Raw genomic sequence first — 23,659 nt, 5'->3', positions numbered from 1 at the left:
CGGGGGATCAAGTGAATATTTTAGTTGTAAAATGGTATGGTTTGGGGGAAGATGATGCTGTGTACATCTGAAAGGGTTTCTTCAGCTTTGCTCTAAACAACTGAAGTAAGCGTAGATTGGGGACAAATGAAACTCGTGATACTCAACTGAAGTAACATCACACTTACAAGTATCATACCAGTAAGATCATACTATGTTCAATAAAACGCAGTTGTGCAGTTTGACAAATTCCCTAATGAAGTTTTTAACAGTAAAAAGTAAACCACTGACTACTGGAAGAATTAAAACAGAAAACACACTAGCCCTTAGTTTAATTCACACCAACCAGTAGTTTCTAAAAACTTTATGAAAATATCTGCAAGAGGGAAAAATATATATCTATACAACCTTCCTTTTTACTCAAATATATTTGAATATTAAGTCAGGAGAGTCTGGAAAGTGTGGTTCTTAAAGTACTCTTTATTAAGATCATTAAAAGTTGTATAAACAACTTTATATTAATAAAGGCACAGGGAGACAGTTCTGGTAAAATATTCAAATTAAACAGTAACTTACAGTACAAAAGACAATTTTAATGCACATACAAATTTCAAATGTCTGATTCAAAAATATTTTACTGCGTCTATTAATGGGCAATGATTAAAAATATAAATTGCTGCTGTATAATAAATATCTGATAGTGAACATCTTGATAGCAAAATGAACAAAATATTTATTGCTTTTCACATACATATTTTTCCCTGTAATTTTAAACCCTTAACTCTTTTACTATCTTCTCCAACTTTCCAAAGATAAATGAAGATCCACATAATCTCAAGGGGGAAGTGGTAGTTATAAAAAAAAACCACCACAAGTAGCCACCACCGCTGGCTGTATTCTCTGAACTCCTGTTCCAAAGTCACCATCACTCTTCCTGAAAGCGAGATAAATGTTGGCTGAGCCACTGGAGGACAAGCCCTGTGTGAGTGGCCACGCTAAGGTCTATAATGAATACTTATCAAATATAAAAGGTGCTCCTCTTTGAAGATCAGTATTTTATCTGACAGTTGAGAAAGAAGTGAATATCTGATGAGTGATTTTCTCTTTTCCCCTCAAAATTTTTCCAAAGTTGTACAAACTCAGCTTGGTAAATTTCCAGCACTTAACTGTATTTTTTTAAAGGATTGATTGATGTGTATGTAATCTATTGATGTATACAAATGAACATAAATGCAATCTATTTAGTAACACAGAGCTCTTTCCCTACTCCTTCCGTTTTAAAACTTGGATTAATTACTGATGTCATCCTGCTCTTTTTGCAGCAAATGAGCTATAGATGGTATACATGGAACTTTTATCCCAACAGTAAAATAGCATGAGAGCATACTAATTTAATGAACGCTATTTGAACTTAAGAAATATCTACATTGAAGCATCTGAAAAGCACTGCAGTTATTAACCCACATGTAATGTTCAGACAGGTGAGCAGCAAGGAATGTACCTGGCTAAAAAAACTGGTACTCAATAAATAGTGGCTGAATGAATGAAGAAGAAAAACGTGACTTTGGTTGTGCATATATTTTAATCACTTTCTGATTTATAAGAATAAGATCAGTCTAGAAATAGATACTGCACACATACAAAAACCTGCTATAAAGAAAATTAGTAACTTCAAATGGAAAAACATCACCCATGTCACTGATAGTCAACTAACATGAACATGTTGTAACAGACTGTAAAAAGAGCCCACCAATTCTGTTTGTTAATTTTCATCACAGACTCAAATGTAATGTTTAACAATTAGGTAATGAAGACCAACTTGGGCTGTTTGGCCAAACTGTCTGCTTTGCAACAGAAACTTCTAGTTCATTATTAAATAAAATATTATGTTGTCCAATTAAACCTGACCACCAAATTAATTTTTCAAAGCTCCCAATGAATGAAAGGTTGAATACCCTTAAGCTACAAATACTTAAGAGCTATAGCTTTTCAACATAAGGGAGATTTGAATTTCACAATGAGGGGTTAAAGTACTAGAAATAGGATTGCAAGAACAAACAGGTGAGCAATTTTAAATTTTAACCATGGGACTAGATCTAATATTTCTTTGGAATATGCATTACTATCTTGGACTAGTTAGCATTTAAAAAAACACTTTTTTTTTCTCAGTCAAAATTAACATCGTGGTTTAATTTGCTAGCATAATCTTCAAGTATTTTAAAGGACAAAATGGTATTTTGCAACATATGCCAAATTTCCTGTTTAGTGTACACTAATATTGGCCTAGCGAGATGTAACTGGTAAATAACCCTACATGACCTCATGCGATGAATGGTAAAACCAGAGGGTGGGAAGAAAAAAGTATTTACATAATAAAATATTCCACTTTCTAAAAAGCAACAATAAACCTGGGAGTCCTGCCCCACAATGTAACAGCAACAGTCAGTGCGGAGCGCACAGCACTGAATGACTACGAACACCTAAATGAGCTAGAGTAACCCAAACATGTAAAATGTAACAGAAAACATAAAAATGAGGGGGGAAAAATACCCTACATATCAGGAGGAAAAAGAAGCCTATAAAACAGGCCGATCTAACTTGCCACTCAAAGTAAATGCAAGAGATTCACAAAATCATGATAGAAACGCAAACGAAGTACCAAGTACCCTTTGATACACAGGCCAACGGAACTATCAGACTCATTTCCAATAGCTTCACAATATCCATGAATCCACTCAGGCATTGGGGTGGGGGGGGGGGAGGAAGAAGCAGTCGATGACAACTCAAGTCTCCAGAGTGTGCGACCAAACTTATTTGCAGAAGCATGGCGTGAGTCCTGAAGGAACAAACGTCCGACGTGGATGACGGTGACGTGAGCTGCATCAGTGCGGGTGTGCCATCCTCTGCGCATCAGACATTCCCACTTCCTTCTCCAGATGGTTTTTGGTGGCCAGTGCTACTGAGGTGGAGAAAAAGAACCGCCATGTACATCGACTACCTCACATTGTTACTTAATTGTGCTAGATACTCCCGCAGTTCTTTCGCGGCCTGGAACCGGCCATAGCGCTTCTTTGGGTTGGCACACTCATCCAGCAAGGCCTCCAGCCGGCCGTCTTTGGCAATTTCACTGGGTGGGTCGTGAAGGAGTCCTCCGGAGGTGCCGCGCCAGGTGGCATGCCTGGACAGGAGGTTCTGGCAAACCGCGTAGTAATTGTGGTCCACGGTGGCACGGGCGCAAAGAATCTCTTTTGAGAACGACAGGCAAGCCTCCTTGTCACAGTCATCAAATTTACTCTCGTACCACACGTCCCAGTTCTCAGGTTTATCTGCGAAAGAGAAAGGCGGAAAGGGAAAACTATAGTTTTATTTTATTCTATTTGTGGGGCACCAGGGCTTGAACTCTTGGTGCTATTCACACAGAAGAGGCATGTGCTTGAGCACTGAGAGCCAGGGAAGAAAGATCCATGTTAAGAGTGTGCACTGCTTCAAAACTATGCCTTTCACTAATTAACACTATTTGTTCTCAAATTGTGCTATCATTTTAAACAACTGCATCGGTTTACTAAGCAATGACTGGGAGCCCACCAGCATCAGGGAAAAGAACTCGGTAAGGTTCCCCTTCAGAGTGTCACAACCACGGCACACTGTTGCACAAGTACAGAGAAAGTAGGACTTTCAGAAGGTCACAGAGGAAAAAATACCTGATCAGCCTTTTTTTTTTCTTTTGGGGTCACACCTGGCGATGCACAGGGGTTACTTCTGGTTTTGCACTCAGGAATCACCCCTGGCAGTGCTCAGGGGAACCATATGGGATCCTGGGAATCAAACCCAGGTCAGCCACGTGTTGGCCACATGCAAGGTAAACGCCCTACCGGCTGTGCTACTGCTCCAGCCCCTGATCAGGCTATAGAAAGATAAACAAGTCAGAAAAAAAAGAGGAAAGAAGAGTGTTTTGTGCCCAGGGCATATATGCAAATACTCGACTATATGCAAAGTATCGAGGGACAGGTCAAGTGGTTCTGGAAACAAAGAGAAGTTCACTGTGGCTGAAGTATGAGACCAGCACCTGGCCTGGAGGGAGAGACGAGGTCAACAGAGAAAATGGAGGAATTATGTGAGGGTTCTAACTGGACAACAGGTAGACACTCTGAATATAACTGCTCGATTTTAGAAGTAAATCCAGTAAACACAACGGGAACTATGGTGGGCAGGCAGGCACGCCCAAGATCAGAACTTCCTCAACTCCTTCCACTGGCAACACAGCCCTTTCACTGCCTGTTTGCTGAGAAATGCGGAGTGGGTGAGTACTGCAAGAAACATCCGGGCTCAGGGGCTGTTCACAGAGGGGTGGGGGGACACGGGGACAATGGGTTGGACTGTTTTACGCAGGAAACCCTACCATCAACAGTACTGTAAGTCAAGGTGCTTACAATAAAATCTTACCAAATCATTTTTTTTGGTTGTTTTACGCTCAGAAACTATTCCCTAGCTTTTCAAGATGCCCACGTTCAGTTATGGGGCATCACACGCGGTCATGCCCCAGCCTAAGATGCCAGACCCTGCAGGAAACCAGAAACAGATTTCAAGCCAGTGGCTGAGGGACAGCACACAGACTCCAGCCCTTCAGCATCTGCATGCCTGATGGCGTTAAGAGAAAACGTGATCTGTAGTGGAAAGTCCCTAACGCAGAGGACACCAAACAGACAGGGGGCAAAGCTCTGAAACTAAAGAGACTGGCAGAGGAGGTGAGTGGCAGGGTCCATTCAGTACATTAATTACTTGTCAATGTAATTTAAATGACAAGGTACGGCTACAGCATGCCAATGGTACACAAAACAGACAACATATAGTTCCTGCCTTCACTGGCTTCCAATCCAGTGTATGAAATAAAAAGGCATCGAGAAATAAGTGCTATTAAAACTTTGGCGGGAAATGCAATGAAGGAAGCAGCAGTTTTTAATGAAAAGTTAACAAAAGAAACAAACCTCTAACACTTAGTAATACAAAGGTATTTATTTATGGATACTGGGCAGATAGAGCAAAGAAAGGTGCTAGGTTACCAGCCCGGAAGAAAAATGAAGTGTCCTGCTTCCTATACGTGCAAACATTATTTTGACATAAAAAGTGTACAGAAAACAAACGGGAAAGTTGTATACTTACTTTGTCTAATTAACCTTTTGTCAGCGACCAGGACATTTTCGGCATCCACAATGATGACCTTCCCGTCTCGAGGACCAACTGCGAAGTTGTCAAAGCTGACATCCAAGAGGTAGAGTGCGAATTCAAAGTCATTATTCGTGAGCTGCTCCGCTATTTCCATTAACTGCCAGGCCAGGTCAACCCTTTTCTCCCAAGGTGCATTGAAGTAACTCCAAAGTTCCTCTCCAACATAATTCACGGCCACCATTCTCCCACAGGCTCCGAGATACTTTGCAAATGGCCAGCCTTCATCAGATGGAAAACTCTACAAAAGAATGATCTTATTTATTGGTTTATTTTTGCTTTTGGGGTCACACCCAGCGATGCTCAGGAGTTATTACTGGCTCTGTACTCAGGAATTACTCCTGGCGATGCGTGGGGGAGCATATAGGAGGCCAGGAATTGAACCCAGGTCGGCTGCATGCCAGGCAAACGCCCTACCCGCTGTACTATCACTCACCAAGCACATAGGCTGCCCAAGCCCATGGGTCGCCCGCATCTCCCCTCTTGAGATGTGTACTTTCATGCTTTCCTGTCTAATGCTGGGGTGTGTGTAGGGGGTCTCTCTGCTCTTGGAGAAGACCGGGTTCTCTCTTGTGCACAATAATCTCCACGCTCTCCCACTTTCTCTTCTTCCTTCCCTTTAAAGCCTCCAAATAAAATGTTTTACTTAAAAAAAAATCTTAATATTACTTGGATTGAATGAGGAAGATGCATTTGGTTTATCACACACCCTCCCAGAGATTGCTTCTAGGCATGAGATTAGAATTTTTCACAGTATTCAACATTTCTGTACTGCTACATTTGCTTTCTTTTCTAATTCCTTTCATTACTATGGGCCTCTTTTTTTAAAACATAAAGAACTTCATATGAAATCATTCTTTTTCTAAAACGAAAATAGAATGACTAGTTCTGCTACCAGAAATCTCAACTTGATCAACAAAACACCTGGCAGCACATTCTTTATTACCCAATCTCTAAATATGCACGTCTCTCCTAATCTCTGACTTGTTTAAAGTATAATCAACCAATTCTTTCTTTCAAATGGACAGCAAGGCATGCTTCTTGCCAGTAAGCATTTAATAAGCACCAGAAACGATGTATGCTATGTTGGTGCTCAGAATGAACTCAATCAAGTCTCTCTTCAGTCACGGGCTTGTGTTTTGGAAAGACAGCACACTTGTGCTTATTTATTTTATCAGGGTTACTTACCACAAAGTAGTGCAGGTCCTAAGGAAACAATTAAGATTTACGCACTCTAGAAGCAAGTTAAGGGTAAAATTCAGAGGGTGCTTGGTTAGTGTCTTTACCAACCAACACCCAAAGACTGCTAAGGAATAGTCTAAACAAAGCAAACTCAACTCCAAGTACCTCTAAGTTCTTACCTTCCACCACTAAGACACTAATGGAGTGTCTTCCTTCCCTTTCTCCACTACCACATTTTCTGTGCAACTTGGCTCACTTTAAAAATTATCTATTCTCCTAGACTAGTGGATTTTAAAGCAGGAGTATTATCATCCTAAATCTCCCACCCCAAACCCCACTGTTTTTGTTTGTTTGCAGCTTTCCAATCCTATTATGAAAGCATTCCGTACCTATAATGTTCTCTCCATCTTATTTCGTCTACTTTCCAGTGCTAAAATGTCACCCTCCAATATAAACAGGGGTAGAAAAGGATGGGTCTTAATGCTTCAAACAACTTTTGGAAGAACATGTGACCAGAAGTATGTTTAAAAAACCAGCGCCTATCCTTTAATAAAAAAAAAAACCTATGAAGTGATATTTAGATTTCATGGGAAATGAAACACTACAGAATATAAATGCGTCCTACTTCTACTGCTGAAAGCTGAACATCCTCATACATTAAAACAGACAAAGATGAGGTTCTTTATCTTGGGCTCCTTAATAGCATTAATCTAACCCTGAGCTCTGTAAAATATCCTTAAGAATATATATCCCTGGGGGGTGGGGAGGGCGCGAGCCGGGCCTGTCCTCCCGTCCCAATGAGACCCCAAGTCGTGGCCCACGAACGGCCTCTCTGACTCCTGATCAAGCTGCCAACGGCCATGATCCCAGAGACTCAGGAGCAAATCTCAAAACCCAGTGGCTTTTGGCAGAAATCCCTGCAGATTTAAGTGTTAAAATTTCGGAATTTCAAAATCACATGACCCTACTGCAGCCACGCGACATCATATGTTATTCATAACCAGCAACAGAACACAAATTGTCTACTGTTGCCTTTTCAGCAGATCTGAGTGTTGGAGTAAAATCTCAAATAATAATGGTGGGTCTGGTGTCAAAATATTGAATGTGATCAAAGTAGAGAGAGAATAATGTGGAAATCATCTGCCCCACAGGTAGGGGGATGGTGTCGATGGGGGTATACTGGGGTTTTTGGTGGTGGAGAATGGGCAGTGGTGAAGGTATGCGTGTTTCATTGTATGACCGAGACTTAGACCCGAAAGCTTTGTAACTGCTCTCACGGTGATTCAATAAATAAAATTATAAAAATTGAAAAAAAAAAGAATATATATCCTTGACTTTAGAACAAGATTTTTAGAATTAAACTTTATTCATAATTACCTATTTACATTTATACTATCTTTCAACTCTACAAATGCACATTGTTCTAATACATACATCCTATGAATACGTAACATATGTACTGTCACTGTCACTGTCCTCCCATTGTTCATCGATTTTCTCGAGTGGGCCCAGTAACGTCTCCAGTGTGAGACTTTGTTGTTACTGTGTTTGGCATATCAAATACATCATGGGTAGCTTGCCAGGCTCTGCTGTGCAGGCGAGATACTCTTGGTAGCTTGCCGGGCTCTCCGAGAGGGGCGGAGGAATCGAACTCGGGTCAGCCATGTTGGCTGCATGCAAGGCAAATGCCCTACCCGCTGTGCTATCACTCCAGCCCTTACATATGTACATATATATAAAATTATAGTTACAAAAACAAAGTAAAAATTTAAGATCAAAGGGTCACTAAATATGGTAAATGCATTAATTTTGTTTTTTTTTTCATTTTCAAGAAAGGGTATTTAATATTTCACACTAAACACTAATAATTTGTGGCTTCTTTTAAAGTATCACTCCTAAATATTAGGTTAAATATTTGGTATCCTGTGTGAATCATTCCAACACTATCCCCATAAAGAGTATACACACCTCACTCACTCAAGGATCCCAAAGCCCTTACCCTGCCAAATACTCAACTGTGTGGATCAGTTCTCCTGTGGTCCTGTTTTTGACCCTGGTTGCTCGCTAGCTGTGCATCCTTTTAAGTCATGCATTATGAGAGATCATTCTCTATCCATCCCTTTTCTTCTGACAAACTTCACTCAGCATGATCTCCTCTATTTTTTTCTATATTGCAGAAAGTTGAGTGATTTTGCTCTTAGATATACATAGTATTTGTGTGTGTGTGTGTGTGTGTGTGTGTGTGTGTGTGTGTGTGTGTGTACACCCCCAACTTCTAGGTCCATTCATAGGCATTCACATAGCTTTTCAACATTAATTTTAGTTTAGGACAATACAACAGATTCTTTTGGGGGTGGGGGAGTGGGGAAGGATTTGGGTCATACCAGCAGTCCTCAGGGGGCCTCTCAGTTCTGTCCTTAGGTCACTCTCAGGGGTTCCAGAGATCAAACTGGATTTGGCTGCAAGCAAGGCAAGTGCCCTAACCCCCATACCATCTCTCAAGCCCCCAATACTGTGGATACTGTGGATTCTTTAGCAATGAAAGGAAGTACTTTGATATCTGGTACTTGAGAACTTTTCTCTCTTTGGGCACTGGAGGAGTGACAGCCTGCTCAGATCCAATGTGAAGTGCAAAAACTATTGGCTAACATATACTATTTTCAACTTTTCCTCCCAAAAACATCCACGACCTTGAAAATCCTGACAAAATGATTATGAAAATCTTGAGTTTCCCAGAATTATTCATGTCTAAAGCCCAGAACATAAACATGAAAGCATTAAAAATAATGTGGAAATATATAAATTTGTTATGTAAAAAAGTACAACAAAAACCTCCTCCATGCATTACTGGTGTATTATTCACATTCCATAGTACAGGACAGATACAAACAAATCTTTGTGAAAATAAAATGGTCTTTGACAGCAGGAGAGAGAAAAGTGAACCCTGCCAGCATCTGCACAGGGACAAATGCCTCCTTGTCTTTGGAGCCTGTCCAACTGGCAATCAACAGTCAAATACACACTTCATTACCCAGGTCTCTTGCAGAAGAGGATGAATATATATGAACAAATGTCACATTGAGCAATTTTATGTTCAGTGATGTCTGGTAATGTTGACTGAAACCCAATTAGATCTCATTTTAAGTCACATGCTACCTCTCTTTCATAGAGTTGCTATCTAACTTTTCAGAAGAACTAAAGACTGATGTCTCATCACTGGTTTATAGAAGAAATATTTATAATCAAAATAGTCAAATTTATTTGAGACACAACTCTACTGAACACACTGTGGTATAAATACTCAAACATTTTTCCTTAAAAACTTTTGTCTATACTATTTCAAGTGTCAGTAGTTCATTGCAATAATTACAATAAATACAAAGCATGTACTTGTCTGAGGCAATCAGAAAACCCGCGTCTTAAGATTTGTCTTAAAATTTAAAAATGTGGACCGCAAAAATGACAACCTTGGCTACTGTCATATGCTGCGAAAATCTGAGAACGAAGTTCTGTTTCCTTACTGCCTGATGTATCCGAGTCTAAGCTAGGCCATTTAAGCATGTTACCAATGTCAAAATTAAAAATAACAAACATAGGTTAATGTTAAGATATAAATATCAAATGCTTTACTTTACAAAAATACTTATTTTGAAAATGAAACCAGATAAATTACCATGTGAAGCATCTTTTTCGTTTTTCATAATAGAAAACCAAAAGATACTTCTTGGATATTATAAAACTCAATTACTACTTAAGTCTTAAACATACTGACACAACTTAATGCCAAAATTTGAGGGAAAAAAAAAAATCAACAAAACCACCTTCCATTTTAAGTTGCATTTCATTTGAAAAGTCAATAAAATTACGGTAACAAGAAATGTCAATCAATCAATCCTAAGGTAAGCAATAGAAAATTTAGATAAGGTTTATGTATCTGATAATTTGAAATTCTTTTTATTACATGTAATTATGTATATATACTACCCATATGTAATTATGGGCAGTACAGTATTAAAAAGCATAATTAGCATAATAAGGACTTGGACTTATAAAGAAAACTTCATCTCTACTCTCACTAGGAGAGTGATGAGAAACAATGAAATCTTCCTCATTACATTAGTCTCTTCTGTGAAACAGATCTAGCATCTGTATCACTATGTTCATCAGAGCAATCAAAAGATCAAAGAAAAGTAGTATAAGAGGGAGCTAGTTTGAAATATAATTTGTAGATTTATAATGATTTAGAAAGAGTTTCTTACCAAACACAAGGAAGCACGCTTACTTTCATATTACCTATTGAAAGAACACTGCAAACAGAGAACCAAGAAATACTAAATCAGAAATCCACTTGTACTACCATCTAGTAGTTTCTAATGTATGATGGATAGATCTATTAGGAAGTTTTAAAAAGGCTAAAGCCATGAGAAACATTAGGACCAGAACACTAATAAACCAAAAAATTTAAAATGAGTAACATGTATGAACCTAAGCACACACAGTAGTGTATCTTGGTTTTCACTTATAACAGGTGAATGCACAAAGAAAATTCTAAATGCTGAAGTAACATATCACTTAACTACTGACTGAAACCATATGTCACGACAGTTTATGCAAGTGATACAGCGCGGCAAGGGCTATTAAAAAAATCGAGAGCTGGTGGAGGGTAACTGTGTTATAAAAGCAAGAGTTCAGTATCTTGTTGATAGTGAAAGGCATAGCCAGGGTAAGCCAGCATCTTTCCATTGTCATGGTTCTGGGGTTCGGAAAGGTAATTTAAGTATACGAGCATATACTCAAACTCATCCGGCACTTCCAGGAGAATCTCAGGCTGCATTCTGCAAGAAAAATGTAGACCATGGGGCCGGAGCAATAGTACAGCGGGTAGGGCATTTGCCTTGCATGCAGCCGACCCAGGTTCAATTCCTGGCATCCCATAGGGTTCCCCAACCACTGCCAGGATTAACTGCTGAGTGTAGAGGCAGAAGTAACCCCTGAGCATCGCTGGGTGTGACTCAAAAAGAAAAAAAAATGTAGGCCATAAAAATAAGCCTATGTATCCTAAGTGGAATAAAACACGTACATTACCTTATGCAATTCCACATTTGTTTTTAATTTCACCAAACCTATTTTTCTACAAGTTTTAGAACTGTGCAATTGCCAAGAAGACTGCAAGGTCATGCCACATTTCAGTGGCTCCTGTTAAACAGCTAGAATAAAAGGCAGTGAGAGGTCGGGGGGAATGAAAACACAAAATCTGAATTAAAAAAAAAAGAATCCCAGACTGAACCTAACTCCCTATCAAATATTCACCAACGTTTTCAACTAAAACTCAGTTCTCAGGAAGTCTTTTCGATCTGTGTTGCAAGACAGTAGCCGAACTCCTCAGTCACAAAATTTGTGGCAAACCTGGGAGAACTGGAGTATGCAGAGGGAAGCTATGGCCTGTCACGGAATGTGGTGAAGGACGGTCTACAAGGAAGCGCTTGTCAGGCGAGATGGGAAGGAGGAGCAGGATATGAAATTGGCTTGCGGGCCAGCCGGGATGCTAAGAACATTCCAGGCACAGTTGGAGTCTGAAGCTGAAGCTTTCAGCCCTCTCCGAACTGAAAAAATTGCCCAAACAGCTGCAGTAAAATGAATACGGAGAAACCAGTTGGGACTCAGAGAACAAAATACAAACTCTTCAGCATGGTCAACTACACGGAAGGAAAAAGCCAATACGCCAAGGCCTTCATGTTCTGAAACATCTTCCGTGGTAGGAGGAAGCTGAGGACAGAATGGAAATCTCAGAAGTTTCTACCTATGAATAGTTGGATCAATAGCCATTGTCCTACCGGATGAATGGATGAATATGGTTATCTGATGTTGGTCCAGTCAAGGAGGGAGGAAACAAGGAGACCTGGGTTTATGAGTAAGGATACATGAAATAAGATCTTTTGGCCTTTATTTATTTACATATAAACATGAAGCCAAACAATTAAAATAAGGTCACTCCGCAAGTGGTCAGGTTCTACTGCCTTTGGCTTCTCCTTTCATGACTCCAAACAGGGCTTGCTTGTACACCCAACTGAAAAGCTCCTAATTCCTAGGTCCGGAAGCTAGGGAGGTCACAGATGAGACCTGCCAATGTTTGGGCTCCTGAGCACCCAGGGTTGCAGCCCCAGAGGCCACCAACACTGCCAGGGAAACCCCACAAGGACAGAATTCCTCACATACCAGAAACAAAATATCTTGTAATCACAATTTCCTAACATTTTATTGAGAGGAAGATAGCTTTTGCTATTTGACTAAATGGATAAATAGAAGAACCACAGAGGTTAAGACTGTGTGTGTGTGTGTGTGTGTGTGTGTGTGTGTGTTTGTGTGTGTTTAAAGAAGTTCCTAGCAAAAATATACTTGCTTGGGAAATAAAAAACTTTAATAATCCTAGCGTTAATAAGTTCTGATAACCAGCCCCGATAGCACAGCGGGTAGGGTGCTTGCCTTGCAAGCAGCCAACATGGCCGACCCGAGTTCGATTCCTCCGCCCCTCTCGGAGAGCCCGGCAAGCTACCGAGAGTATCTCGCCCGCACGGCAGAGCCTGGCAAGCTCCCCGTGACGTATTCGATATGCCAGACACAGTAACAACAAAGTCTCCAATGGAGACGTTACTGGGCCCGCTCGAGCAAATCGATGATCAACGGGAGGGCCTTTACCTTTACCTTTTAATAATCAAAACCCAATCTATGATCTAGCTGTAGGTTGTCATAAATGACTAGCATCTCTGCACACAAAACATATTTTGTGTTTCTGAAAGTAAATGTCATTTACATCCTAGAAAACATTTAAAGGTTACACATTAAGTTAAAAAAAATATTTTTTAAACCCAAATTTGAACAGAATCCCATTGTAGTAACGCATGTTATAACAGCTGTTCATCGAGATTAGTCAACATGACTGGTGACAGACTAATGTGTTCACAGTTTTGTGAACTGTCTACAGGGGGAATAAAGTGGAATTACTAGGGAACAGATAGAAATTACTAGGGAATATAGCGAAATTACTAGGGAACATGGTGAAATAACTAGTGTGATTTTATGGATACCTAACTTTTACTAAAACTTCTCCAATACTTTAGCTTTTAATTTACATGGTCATTTAGTGGCCAAAATCCATCACAAATAATGCAGACTCTTCATAATCAAAATTTTCAAATTGTAGGCTCTCTTCCACTTCTTCACGAAATAATTTCTTGAATGCCATTTTCCCACCCACCTAGAATTCCCACACTATTAAGCAATGTCTTCAAAATAGCAAGGTTGTATCATTTCACTGAGTATTGTGTCCAACAGCTGTATCTAAAATTGGAAACAATTGTCAAAACATATCAACAACAAAAAGGACTACCTAAGTCTAATAGAAATGAATCCTCCTTTCACATGAAATGAACAGCAATCACTGGGCCACAAATTTTGCATGTGCTTCAATGTACTAGTCTCCATCACCATTTCCTTCCTACTTTAAGACCAGCTTTGGACCCATAACTCTTAAGGACCAGGACAAACACCAAATTCTAAACAAGTACAAAAAGAAAATGTCAAAGAAGGAGAAAAAAATCCTTTTTGATTGAGTAAGCTCAGACAGCAACTCTGGTAAGATAAGGCAGTCCTAACTCCCCTGGTTCTTTAAGGTATAAACAGAACTAACAGTCCTTTAGAGCAGCAAAATATCAGCTCAGCGGGAGCTGTGAAACACCGGGGTGGGGGGCGGACAGGCTTTAGATTTGCTTTCCTGGCGCTGCCTTACTAGAGCCAAACAATATTCTTGGTTTCCCTACCCCAAATCCATTCCTTCTGGAAGTTTCAGCATGATCATAAATTGTCACTCAGTAGTTGCTCAGATCAAATACCCAAGAGATATTTCTTTCTTTCATCTGGCCTGAACCCATGAGCAAGTTTTGTGTGTGTGTGTGTGTGTGTGTGTGTGTGTGTGTGTGTGTGTGTGTTTTAATTGAATCGCTGTGAGATACGGTTACAAAGCTTTCACGTTTGAGTTTCAGTCATACAATGATCCAACTCCCATCCCTCCCCCAGTGCATACTTTCCACCGCTAGGTTCCCCCACCCCATCTTACGCCCTGCCTCTATGGCACACAGTTTCCCCCATACTCTCTCTACTTTGGGGCATTACGGTTTGCGATCCAGATACTGAGAAGCATCATGTTTGCGCAAGTCTTGCCAGCTCTCTCCAAAACATAAAACCTTAAGAAAGGTCTCACCCCTCCTTTCTTAACCCACAGCCCCCTTAACGGAAACCATCTTACTCTTTCACACAAACTAGTAAAAAACTGCCTGACCACCCATTCTCCACAAATAAGACTGTTCAAAACACAGCTATGCTGTGTTTGCCATGGCTCTGAAAAACAGCATTAGTAGAAGGCTGTACCACCAGTGAGGGTTCTTGCCTGGCTCTGTGGTCCGTTCTGCAGTTGCCCTCTAATCCATGCTTGATGCTGTCTGTGGGCCTCGGACTTTGCCTTGCCTCTTGCCTAAACTTAAACAACACTCTGCCTTCAGAACTATGCAACATCAGCTTTTACTCATCACTCACACTTCAGCTAAAAGGTCACTTTGCCTGACCACTCAAATTTAAACTATTCTCTCTCTCTCTCTCTCTCTCTCTCTCTCTCTCTCTCTCTCTCTCTCTCTCTCTCTCTCTCCCCTCCCCCCCATACTCTATGGCCCCGTGGAGCAACATCACACAATTGTCATCTATTTCCTAGCAGCAAAACGCACCACAGCAGACCCTGCAGGCCGCATATCCCTGTCTTCAATCAGCTATGACTATGTCTTAGGGTAGAAGAATGCCCACCAACAACCCAAACTTACAATACGTTGTTGTTTGGGTTTTAAAAGTTGTTCTTCAAGTTATTAGTCATCAATATACATTATTTTTTAAAAAGTACTTTGAAAGTCATTATTTAATCAATGTACTAATAGATAACTATCAAGGTGTAACAGTGATTAATAGAGAAAAGTACAGCTTTGTATCATGGAATCCTGATCTGAAACCCGCATTCTTTTATTTTGTTTGTTGTACTTCATATGGGACAAATCCTTAATCCCCTCCCACAACCCCTTCAACTACTATTCCTAAAAAAAATTACAGCTTGAAGCAGCAGTTCCAAAGGCAGTTCGGATGCGTGTTTGTGTTAGGGCAATGACTAGCGCATGTTGGCCATAGGAAGACTAAAATTTATATTAAAGTATGCTCTAAGACATCAACATAATGCACTGAAGTGCACTGAAGACTTTTTCACCTATCATACCGCATAACTAAAAGAGGAAAAAGATGCTTCCCTAAGTAATATTAAAAAAAAACTTACAATGTAAGATATTTCACATATGTAATATGGGCAGTCCTGTCTCCTTTAATCCTTACAAAGGCCCCGTAGGAATATTAACATTTCCAGATCACTGAACATTGGACAGGAAACATTGGGCCACGTGCTCAACTATGGAGTAACTTCAGGGACGTTAGGCAGGATCTGGACTCGAAGAGGGCCCCTTCATTCTGCCTCTCATTCGGTTCCTCTTGGAACCGTCCCTGGCATCCCCTCTTCACGCAGAAACACCAGGCTGTCCCTCCCCAGTGAGTCATCTGACAGAGTGCTAGCTGCCTCTCTTCTGGTAAAACTTAATACCTCACATTGCAATTAGTCATTTATATCCATACCCTCATAGTAAATTTTTGGTTGCTTAGCAGATTCTTTCAATCCCAAATGCCTTTTAACGAACCCATTACCAGATGAGTAAAAATTTTCAGTTCTCTGGGCTTATATCCAGGGCTGTAAGTCCAAAGAGGGCTCTGTTACTTCACGACAGATAATTGCCTATCAATAATCTATTTTAAAAAGGCATCCAGGCTAGGATGTAGCTTAGTGAAAGTTGACCGCATTTTTTAAACCCGTGCATGCATGCCAACATGTACAAACACACATTGCATAAATTATATGACTGCATAATTTAAAACCAGACAGGGTCTACTGACTAGTGCCATCTTAAACTAGTAATTTAGTATGAAGACATTTACCAATCATCTACCAAAGTTTACTGCCTGTGTTTAAAAAAATGCAGTTGACATTGTAAGGCCATTATCAGTTTAATATGTACATAATGAGAGAAAAGCAAAAGCAAAAAATGTCAGCACTTTTGAAGAGTCAGCAGCAATGAGAGCGGTACTAGAAGTAGGTCAGGGTGAGACCATAAGCCAGAAAAAAAAAAAGAAGAAAAAGCCGTCCGAAGATCGCCTAAGATTGTAGTCACCCCTTCCAAAAAGCAAATCCTTATGCAAAAGTAATTTTTCCATAGTCTGAAACTTTGACGAGAGTACAGAAGGGGTTTCAGAGTACTAAAGGCCAAGAGACTGGGATACATTCAGAAAACAAGCAGTTCTGTTCCACTGACCTGAAGTGGACCTTCTTTAAGGGTGCCTGTTTCTAGAATTTTCCCGAAATAAAAGCAGCCCTCCTTTTTGAACCCAGGGACCGTCAGTATTATTTTATTATTGTATTTTTTGCTTTTGGGGTCAGACCCAGCAATGCTCAGTGGTTCCTCCTGGCTCTGCACTCAGGAATGACTCCAGGCAGTGCTCAGGGGACCATATGGGATGCCAGGGACCGAACCCAGGTTGGCTGCATGTAAGGCAAATGGTGTCTCCACTGTGTTATCACTCCGGCCACTATCTTTCGCTTTTTAATAAAAATGTCAATGAAACTTCAGAGGGAAAAAAATACACACACACACACACACACACACACACACACAAAGCATGGAGATGTTAGCAGAGAAAAGGTGCTCAGAATATGCCTGAATTCTGGAAAGCGGTCATTTCAGCAGCCAGAGACTTTACAAGCTCTTGCAAGGACAGACGCTCCTAAGCCCAACCTATCCTAGACCAACCTTCCTGGACACCCAGCTCACACAAGATGCACATCAACAAGTGAGGAACATTCTGAATTTCTTTCAAGGCAGTCTCTGGGTTTTGCTGTGTTTTCATCTTTTTTTAAGTGTGCAGGAAAAGGTGGTTGGTTGGGAAGACTAACAAAAGGTCATCTGCATTGGCCGCCAACCCAGAGCCAAGTAGGAACATATTCCCACCTCCCTGGCCCCTTTTAGAAGACTTTAAACGCATCAGTTAAAGTCAGACTCAAGAACACGATGAGGAATCTCTCAAGCTGAGTCACAGGTTATCGAGGCTGACAAGAAAAGGTTCTAATTTGGTAAGACCCATTAGGTCAAGTGAGTCCAACAAGAAAAAGAACCAAGGGGTGGAGAGAAAAACCATCAAGCTAAGCAGTCATAATTTTTTACTTCTAAAGCTGTATCTCTGGCAGTACATCTTAAAAATATATCCTCCCATACAAATTATTTTTAAAGACAAAAATAACACTTCAAGCAATTTGTAAACAGTCATCCTGTAACGTAGAACAAGCCAGACCAGTATGAGAGATGGTTGATATTACAATGATTTAACTATTTTTAAGGCAATCCATGCTAAAAACCAACTTACAACAAGTAATCAGATACATTAAAAGACACCCTTATTCAAGGTCTAACTCTGATAGAGTGATAATTGTGTATCAGGCACTGAAAAGTGTTTTGCATTTATTACGTCCTTTCAAGAACTGAAATAAAAGCTTGAAAAAAAGAGTTTAAACTATAGTTCATCATAGGGGGACAGGGGGGAAAAGTAAAGAATTTCTATAAAGCACCCGAATAGAAACGTTTTAAAGTTCTACAAACGCGGTAGAACAAATTTCCATCTCTTCTCCACTCAACAACCCAGAACTTTCATTCGCTAACTTTCATCTTTCACTTTCTCCACATCAGAAAGTGAAGAACCAGCCCAGGCTACGAGAAATAAGACAGCTTCTCTCCCTCACCCCACTCCCCCTCCAATAAGATTAAGGACAAATATTGGTAGAAAATTTAGCAGTGACACTACATCTACTTTAATACCTCCATTCTGATTTTATTATAATGTAACACAGAATGAACAGAGCCTTCCTCCCCAGTTTTTCCCACAGGGTTATGTTATACTTAAAATTAAAATCATACTTATAATTTTCTTTACAGTCAGACAACTGTGAAAGCTAGTATAACTACATGAAAGTGGGAGTTGTACTTTCCTGTCTCTTTCTACTCTCAAATCTCCATTATAAATCTAGATAACCTTATACAGTCTGTGTGTGATTTATAGGTCTCCTGTGAAGAGGCATAAGAAACTCTTTTGCTTATCATATGACAAGAGTTACTTTTTGGTGTTGCTTTTGGAATCATGATTTTTACATCAGAACTCTTACTAATAGCTTGATGAAGTCGACTCAGATGACTTTTTCTGTAAAGTAGCCAATGTCTGAACAATACAGGTAAGAAAAATACAGCTTGTTACCAACTGTCCAAAAATTCAATAAGTAGCTCCCTCTCCTGGAAAAAAAAAAAAATGTGGCTTGCTCTTCCAGTTGTAAGACACACACTTGTATGCTTAAAATAGTTCTGAAGCACTGGAAGAAAATGGACATAAACAGCCAAATTAGGGTTTTCTACTATTAATATTACTACAGTGTTTGGTAATATTAAATAATACTACCAAAACCTGCTACTAAAATTTTTACAGGAACCTGTGTAACTACAACTGCTCAAGGGTTTAACAAAAAATAATGACATCTTATTTTGACTGAGAAGGCTATTACTAGACCACAGAATTCTAAGCCACCTTTCATTTGAGTGGTTTTATATCATCATTAAACTTCATTTTTTATTGTCTTTTATTGAAGTAGCACAGCATAGTAACATAAGTTTCAGGTGTGCTTGAATTCTTTACAAATCAGCATGTGTCTATTAAATTCAACTCTAAAAGCCCAATTCCATCGTTTTTATTCTTCTTTGATTCAGCAGCTCCTATCAAAGATGAAGTGATTCTACAAAGTGGGAGCTCAATGAAGTTGTCTTTTACTAAAAACGGGTCTTCTTATTCTTATTCTACTAGCTATTCATCAGGTGAAAAAATAAATATTCCAGGATGACTCACTGGTACTAAAGACCCCAATTTTACCCGTCAGAATATATAACTAGCTATAAAGTATGATTCCAGAGAATCAGACTAAATTAAAAACGTAATTCATAAATGTCCTTCAGAAAATTTTAACACATGTCTCCTCCCAAATTAAAAATGCACTCCTATCCTGTATAAATCCAACTATCCAGCATTCTGAAGCATTGTGTAGCAGTTTAGATTACCACAGCAAGTGATACACATAGAACAACTTTAAAGTTGATGATCACTGCAGAAAAAGTGAGAATATGTTTAAGGGAAGAATCAGAAACCAAGACAAGCACACTAGAAATAGCAACAATAAAGTGAATTGATATTGCCAAGCCAACTTCTAACTTCTCAGACGGAGTTCCAGGACAGGGCACATTCATCCAACCTTACCCCAGCAAATGTCAAAGTTTCTGCTTCTCAAAGGCAGCGACTATTTTAAAAAATAAAAAAGAAGGGCACCGTAGTTAAAAGGTCCTGGTTCTAATGCTGGTTGCTTCTCAACCTTCAGTGCTCAGAAGCAGCTGATGAAAGCTGGAGCGATAGCACAGCGGGTAGGGCGTCTGCAATATATATATATATATATATATATATATATATATATATATATGGCTAACTACTAGGAGAGGCTGGATCCAATTCGGCCGTGGGGTGGGGTGGGAGTGCGGGTGTCTCTGAAAGTGACAGCTACTATCTTCTCAAACTAGCGCCCCAGCCAAGGCTTTCCACTGAAACTTACTGAGACACTGTTACGATTTTTATTTCCCAAAGAGAAAAGGCAGCTCCGGTGAGGGGTGGAGTAGGGGTTGGTAAGTTTCCACGCGAGCAAGCATCCCCGTAAAGATGGACTCACGCTTTGGGGCTGATTGGGAGCTCTGGAATCAAGTACTGCTTGCAAGGAATTTTCCCTCCTGGAGCGAGCGGGCAGGCAGCGTTGGGTCTGCAGCCGCTGGCGCAGCGAGAGGGACCCCGGGCAGTCAAGCCAGCGCGCCTGGGAATGCACCGAGCGAGCCCCCCACTACGCAGCTCGGGACGAGGACTGGACGGTGCAGAAACCCTGGTCTCCGCCGAGCTAAGGAAGGGGCTGCAGACACCTCCCAGCAGCGCGGCTAAAGGGTCACGGCCCGAGGCAACTGCGGTCCTGGCAGGAAAAGAGGCAGCGCCCCAGCCGAGGGTGCAGGGCAGACTTGGCGTCCCGGGCGTCCGGGGTGCGCGTGGTGGGTAGGGGACTGCAGCGCCCCAACTTTGCGCGTCGCTCGCGCGGGCAACTTTCCCCGCCGCGGGCAGGAGGGTCGGTCACCAGCCGCAGTGGCCGCCGCTCTGCAAGGACCGGGGCTCAGGCGGCCAAGGGGCCTCCTCTCCGGAGGGAAACGCAGCTTTTTTTTTTTTGCGGGGTGGGGGTGGAGTCGTCTCTGTCTCTCTCCCTCTGTCTCTCCTTTCTTTTTGCCACCACCAGTCAAGAGACCCACCCCCGTCCCCCCAGTAAGTGCAAGTTGCTCCCCTTCAAAGGAACAACTGGAAACAAAGTGGCGAGCACCAAGAACCTGCGCCCGCCCGGGCCGCGGATCTCTCTCCTCCCCGCGGCCCGGAGCAGGCGGACCCGGGATGGGGCTGCAAAGCGTCCGGAACGCTGTGCGACCCCCCTTACCCCGCGTACACGCCCTGATCGCCGTGGTGGTCTCCCCGACCGACCGACCGACCGGTGCCGCAGCCCCTCTGACCTCCGGCACCGAGGAGGGCCCGGGATGCCGGCTGCAACCGAGAGTGGGACGGGGTGGCCAGTCCCGGAGCGCGCGCGCATCCCCGCCCGCCGGGAGGTGCAAGGAGCCGGGGGGTGCAAGGGGTGGGGGAGGGTCCCGGCCCCGCGCCCCCGCCGCCCCCCTCCTCACCTGTAGCACCAGCGGCTCCGGGTTGAAGGCGAGCGTGAGCAGCAGCTGCATGCGCTCCGAGTCCTTGAGGTTGCGGAGCAGGAAGCTGCCCGAGTCGCGCGTCTCGGCGTAGCGGCGCACCAGGCGGTCGAGCAGGCGCTGCGAGGGGCAGTGCACCAGGTCGGACCAGCCCTCCACGGCCTCGGGCGTGAGCAGCCGCACGTCGCCGTTGAGGCGCGCGAACTCGGTGCGGGGCATGGCCTGCAGCAGGTCGCAGCGCGGCCGGCCCGTGGCCCGCTTGCAGATGCTCTGGTCGAGCTGCGCCAGCTCCCGCGGCGAGCCCAGGCGCTTGAGCACCACGCGGCGCCGGCCGCCCTCGCGGGGCTCGCCCGACTGCGCGAAGTACACGTTCTTCACGTTGAGGAAGTCCAGCAGGCGCAGGCGGCCCCACGCCTCGAACGCCACCTGCCCGCCGAGGAAGCGGCGGCACCAGCTCGTGCCGAAGCAGGCCGGGCACTTATTGAGCTGCAGGAAGCGCCGGTCGGCCAGCTCGTTGCGCTGCCAGGACGCCAGCAGCGACGGCGAGTGCAGCACCATCAGCACCAACAGGCTGCCCAGCGCCGCCAGCTTCAGCGAGCGGGACAGGCGGCCCAGCTTCGGGGGCACCAGGCGCCACATCGCGCCCGCGCCCCCCGCCAGGGCCAGGGCGCGAGTCCCGCGCAACTCCGGGGCCCGCGGCGCGCCGCTCGCCGCGCTCCGACTCCGGCGGCGCCGCCTCCCCGCCGGCCGAGTTATAGCGCGGCGGCGGCGGCGGCAGGGGGCGGGGGACGGAGCGCGGGGACCCGACGGCCGCGTGCCCGCGTGCCCGCCCGCCCGCCGGCCCGCCCGCCCGCGCGCGCACGCGTACGGCTCGCTCCCGGGGGCCCGCGGGGCGGGGCGGGGGCGGGGCCGCGGGGAGAACGCGCGGGCTCGGCTGCGGGAGGACTGGAGTCCAGGCGGGGCCGCTCCTCGCACTGCGGAAACGCCTCCCAAAAGAGTCAAATGGATCACATTTAAAAAAAAAAAAAAAAAAACGCGGATTCAAGGAGCAGCCCCGCCTCCTTGGGAGGCGCGCGAGGCGGGGCACTCCTCCCCACGTCTTCCAGGACCAGGCGGGGGAAAAGCGCGCCCGGGGGCGGGGCGGCGTGCTCGCCCTCCGCCCCCTCATTGGGCAAGAGCGGGGAGGAGGCGGAGCGGCGTGCTTTGCCCGTTCTCTCATAGGGTGAAAGCGGACGGGGGGCGGGGAGACGTGCTCTTCCCCCGCCCCCTTATTGGGGAAAGGCGGACCGGGGGCGGAGCCACGTGCTTGCCCTCCGCCCCCTCATTGGGCTAGAGCGGGGAGGAGGCGGAGCGGCGTGCTTTGCCCGTTCTCTCATAGGGTGAGAGCGAACGGGGGGCGGGGCGCCGTGCTCTTCCCCCCGCCCCCTCATTGGGGAAAGGCGGACCCGCGTGCGCGCCTTCCGTCCCCTCATAGGACGAGAGCGCCGCCAGGGGGCGGGGCGGCCAGCTCCGCCGCGCCTTACAGGACCAGGGGCGCGCCGGGGGGGGGGGGGGCGGGGCGAGGCGGAGGCGCGGCTGGCGGGCACCCGCGGCGGGGCCCCTGTGCCCGCGCTCCCCCGGGAGAGGCCGGGCCCCAGGAGAAGCCGGTGGGGGAGCGCGAGCCGTGAGCGGGGCGGGAGCCTCGGCCGGGGAATCGCTGCCTCCGCCGGCCTCCGCCCCGCGCCCTTCCGGGTCGGGGCTGCCCGGCGAGCCGGGCGCGCTGCGGCGGCGGTTGCTATGGTGACGGGCCGCAGATGCTCTGCCGCCTGGGGGCCCCCCGGGATGCAGCCGTGCCGCGCCTGGGGAAGTTGTTGGGGGCCACACTCTTGACACGCGAGCTCTGCGGTTCAGCATTTGTCGGAAGGTTTTTTTTTTTTCCTTTTTAATTTGGGCCCCAGACGACTGCAAGCAAACAGGTTATTTTTGTTTTGCTTTGTTTTGTTGGGGTTTTTTTGGAGGGGGGTTGTCGTAGGAGCGTCTAAGATGGATCAGGGTTGGACGCTTTTTTGATTTTTTTGCAGGACCCTGCCGACTTACCGACTTTTTTTGCAACCCTGTAAAGCCCGAACCGAGTACTTTGTGGTCTCAGATCCACCCCTCGGTTCTTCTCCAGGCCACCGTCCCCCGGAGGAGCACCGTCGAGGCAAATATTTTCTTCTTCGCAAGCGTATATTTGAAACTTTGAAAAGAGCCTTGGCGCACTGGCCAGCCTAGATGTGATTTCTTCTTGCAGACCGAGACACTGA

The 23,659-nt window shown here is 44.2% G+C and overlaps 1 protein-coding gene across 1 annotated transcript; it reads right to left on the bottom strand.

The window, feature by feature from the left end:
• Positions 1-439: 439 nt before the first annotated feature.
• Positions 440-22,039, bottom strand: DIPK2A (divergent protein kinase domain 2A). The gene is made up of 3 exons (XM_056114047.1): positions 21,357-22,039; positions 5,140-5,443; positions 440-3,305 (listed from the first exon to the last, which is right to left on the bottom strand). Exons 1-3 carry the CDS (start codon positions 22,011-22,013, stop codon positions 2,974-2,976), a joined length of 1,293 nt encoding a protein of 430 aa, XP_055970022.1. The 5' UTR covers positions 22,014-22,039; the 3' UTR covers positions 440-2,973.
• Between the last annotated feature and the right edge of the window lie 1,620 nt (positions 22,040-23,659).

The sequence above is a fragment of the Sorex fumeus genome, unplaced genomic scaffold, assembly GCF_029834395.1.
Source record: "Sorex fumeus unplaced genomic scaffold, SorFum_2.1 ptg000024l, whole genome shotgun sequence".
Classification (NCBI taxonomy): domain Eukaryota; kingdom Metazoa; phylum Chordata; class Mammalia; order Eulipotyphla; family Soricidae; genus Sorex; species Sorex fumeus.
The sequence above is the reverse complement of the archived record's forward strand: the minus strand, read 5'-3'. Positions and strand labels throughout refer to the sequence as shown.

Coding starts and splice junctions, on each gene's coding strand:
- DIPK2A (XM_056114047.1), bottom strand. CDS start 22,013: ATGTGGCGCCTGGTGCCCCCGAAGCTGGGCCGCCTGTCCCGCTCGCTG. Junction 5,444..21,356: donor CGGAGCCGCTGGTGCTACAG/GTGAGGAGGGGG, acceptor ATTCTTTTGTAG/AGTTTTCCATCTGATGAAGG. Junction 3,306..5,139: donor CAAAAGGTTAATTAGACAAA/GTAAGTATACAA, acceptor TCTCTTTCGCAG/ATAAACCTGAGAACTGGGAC.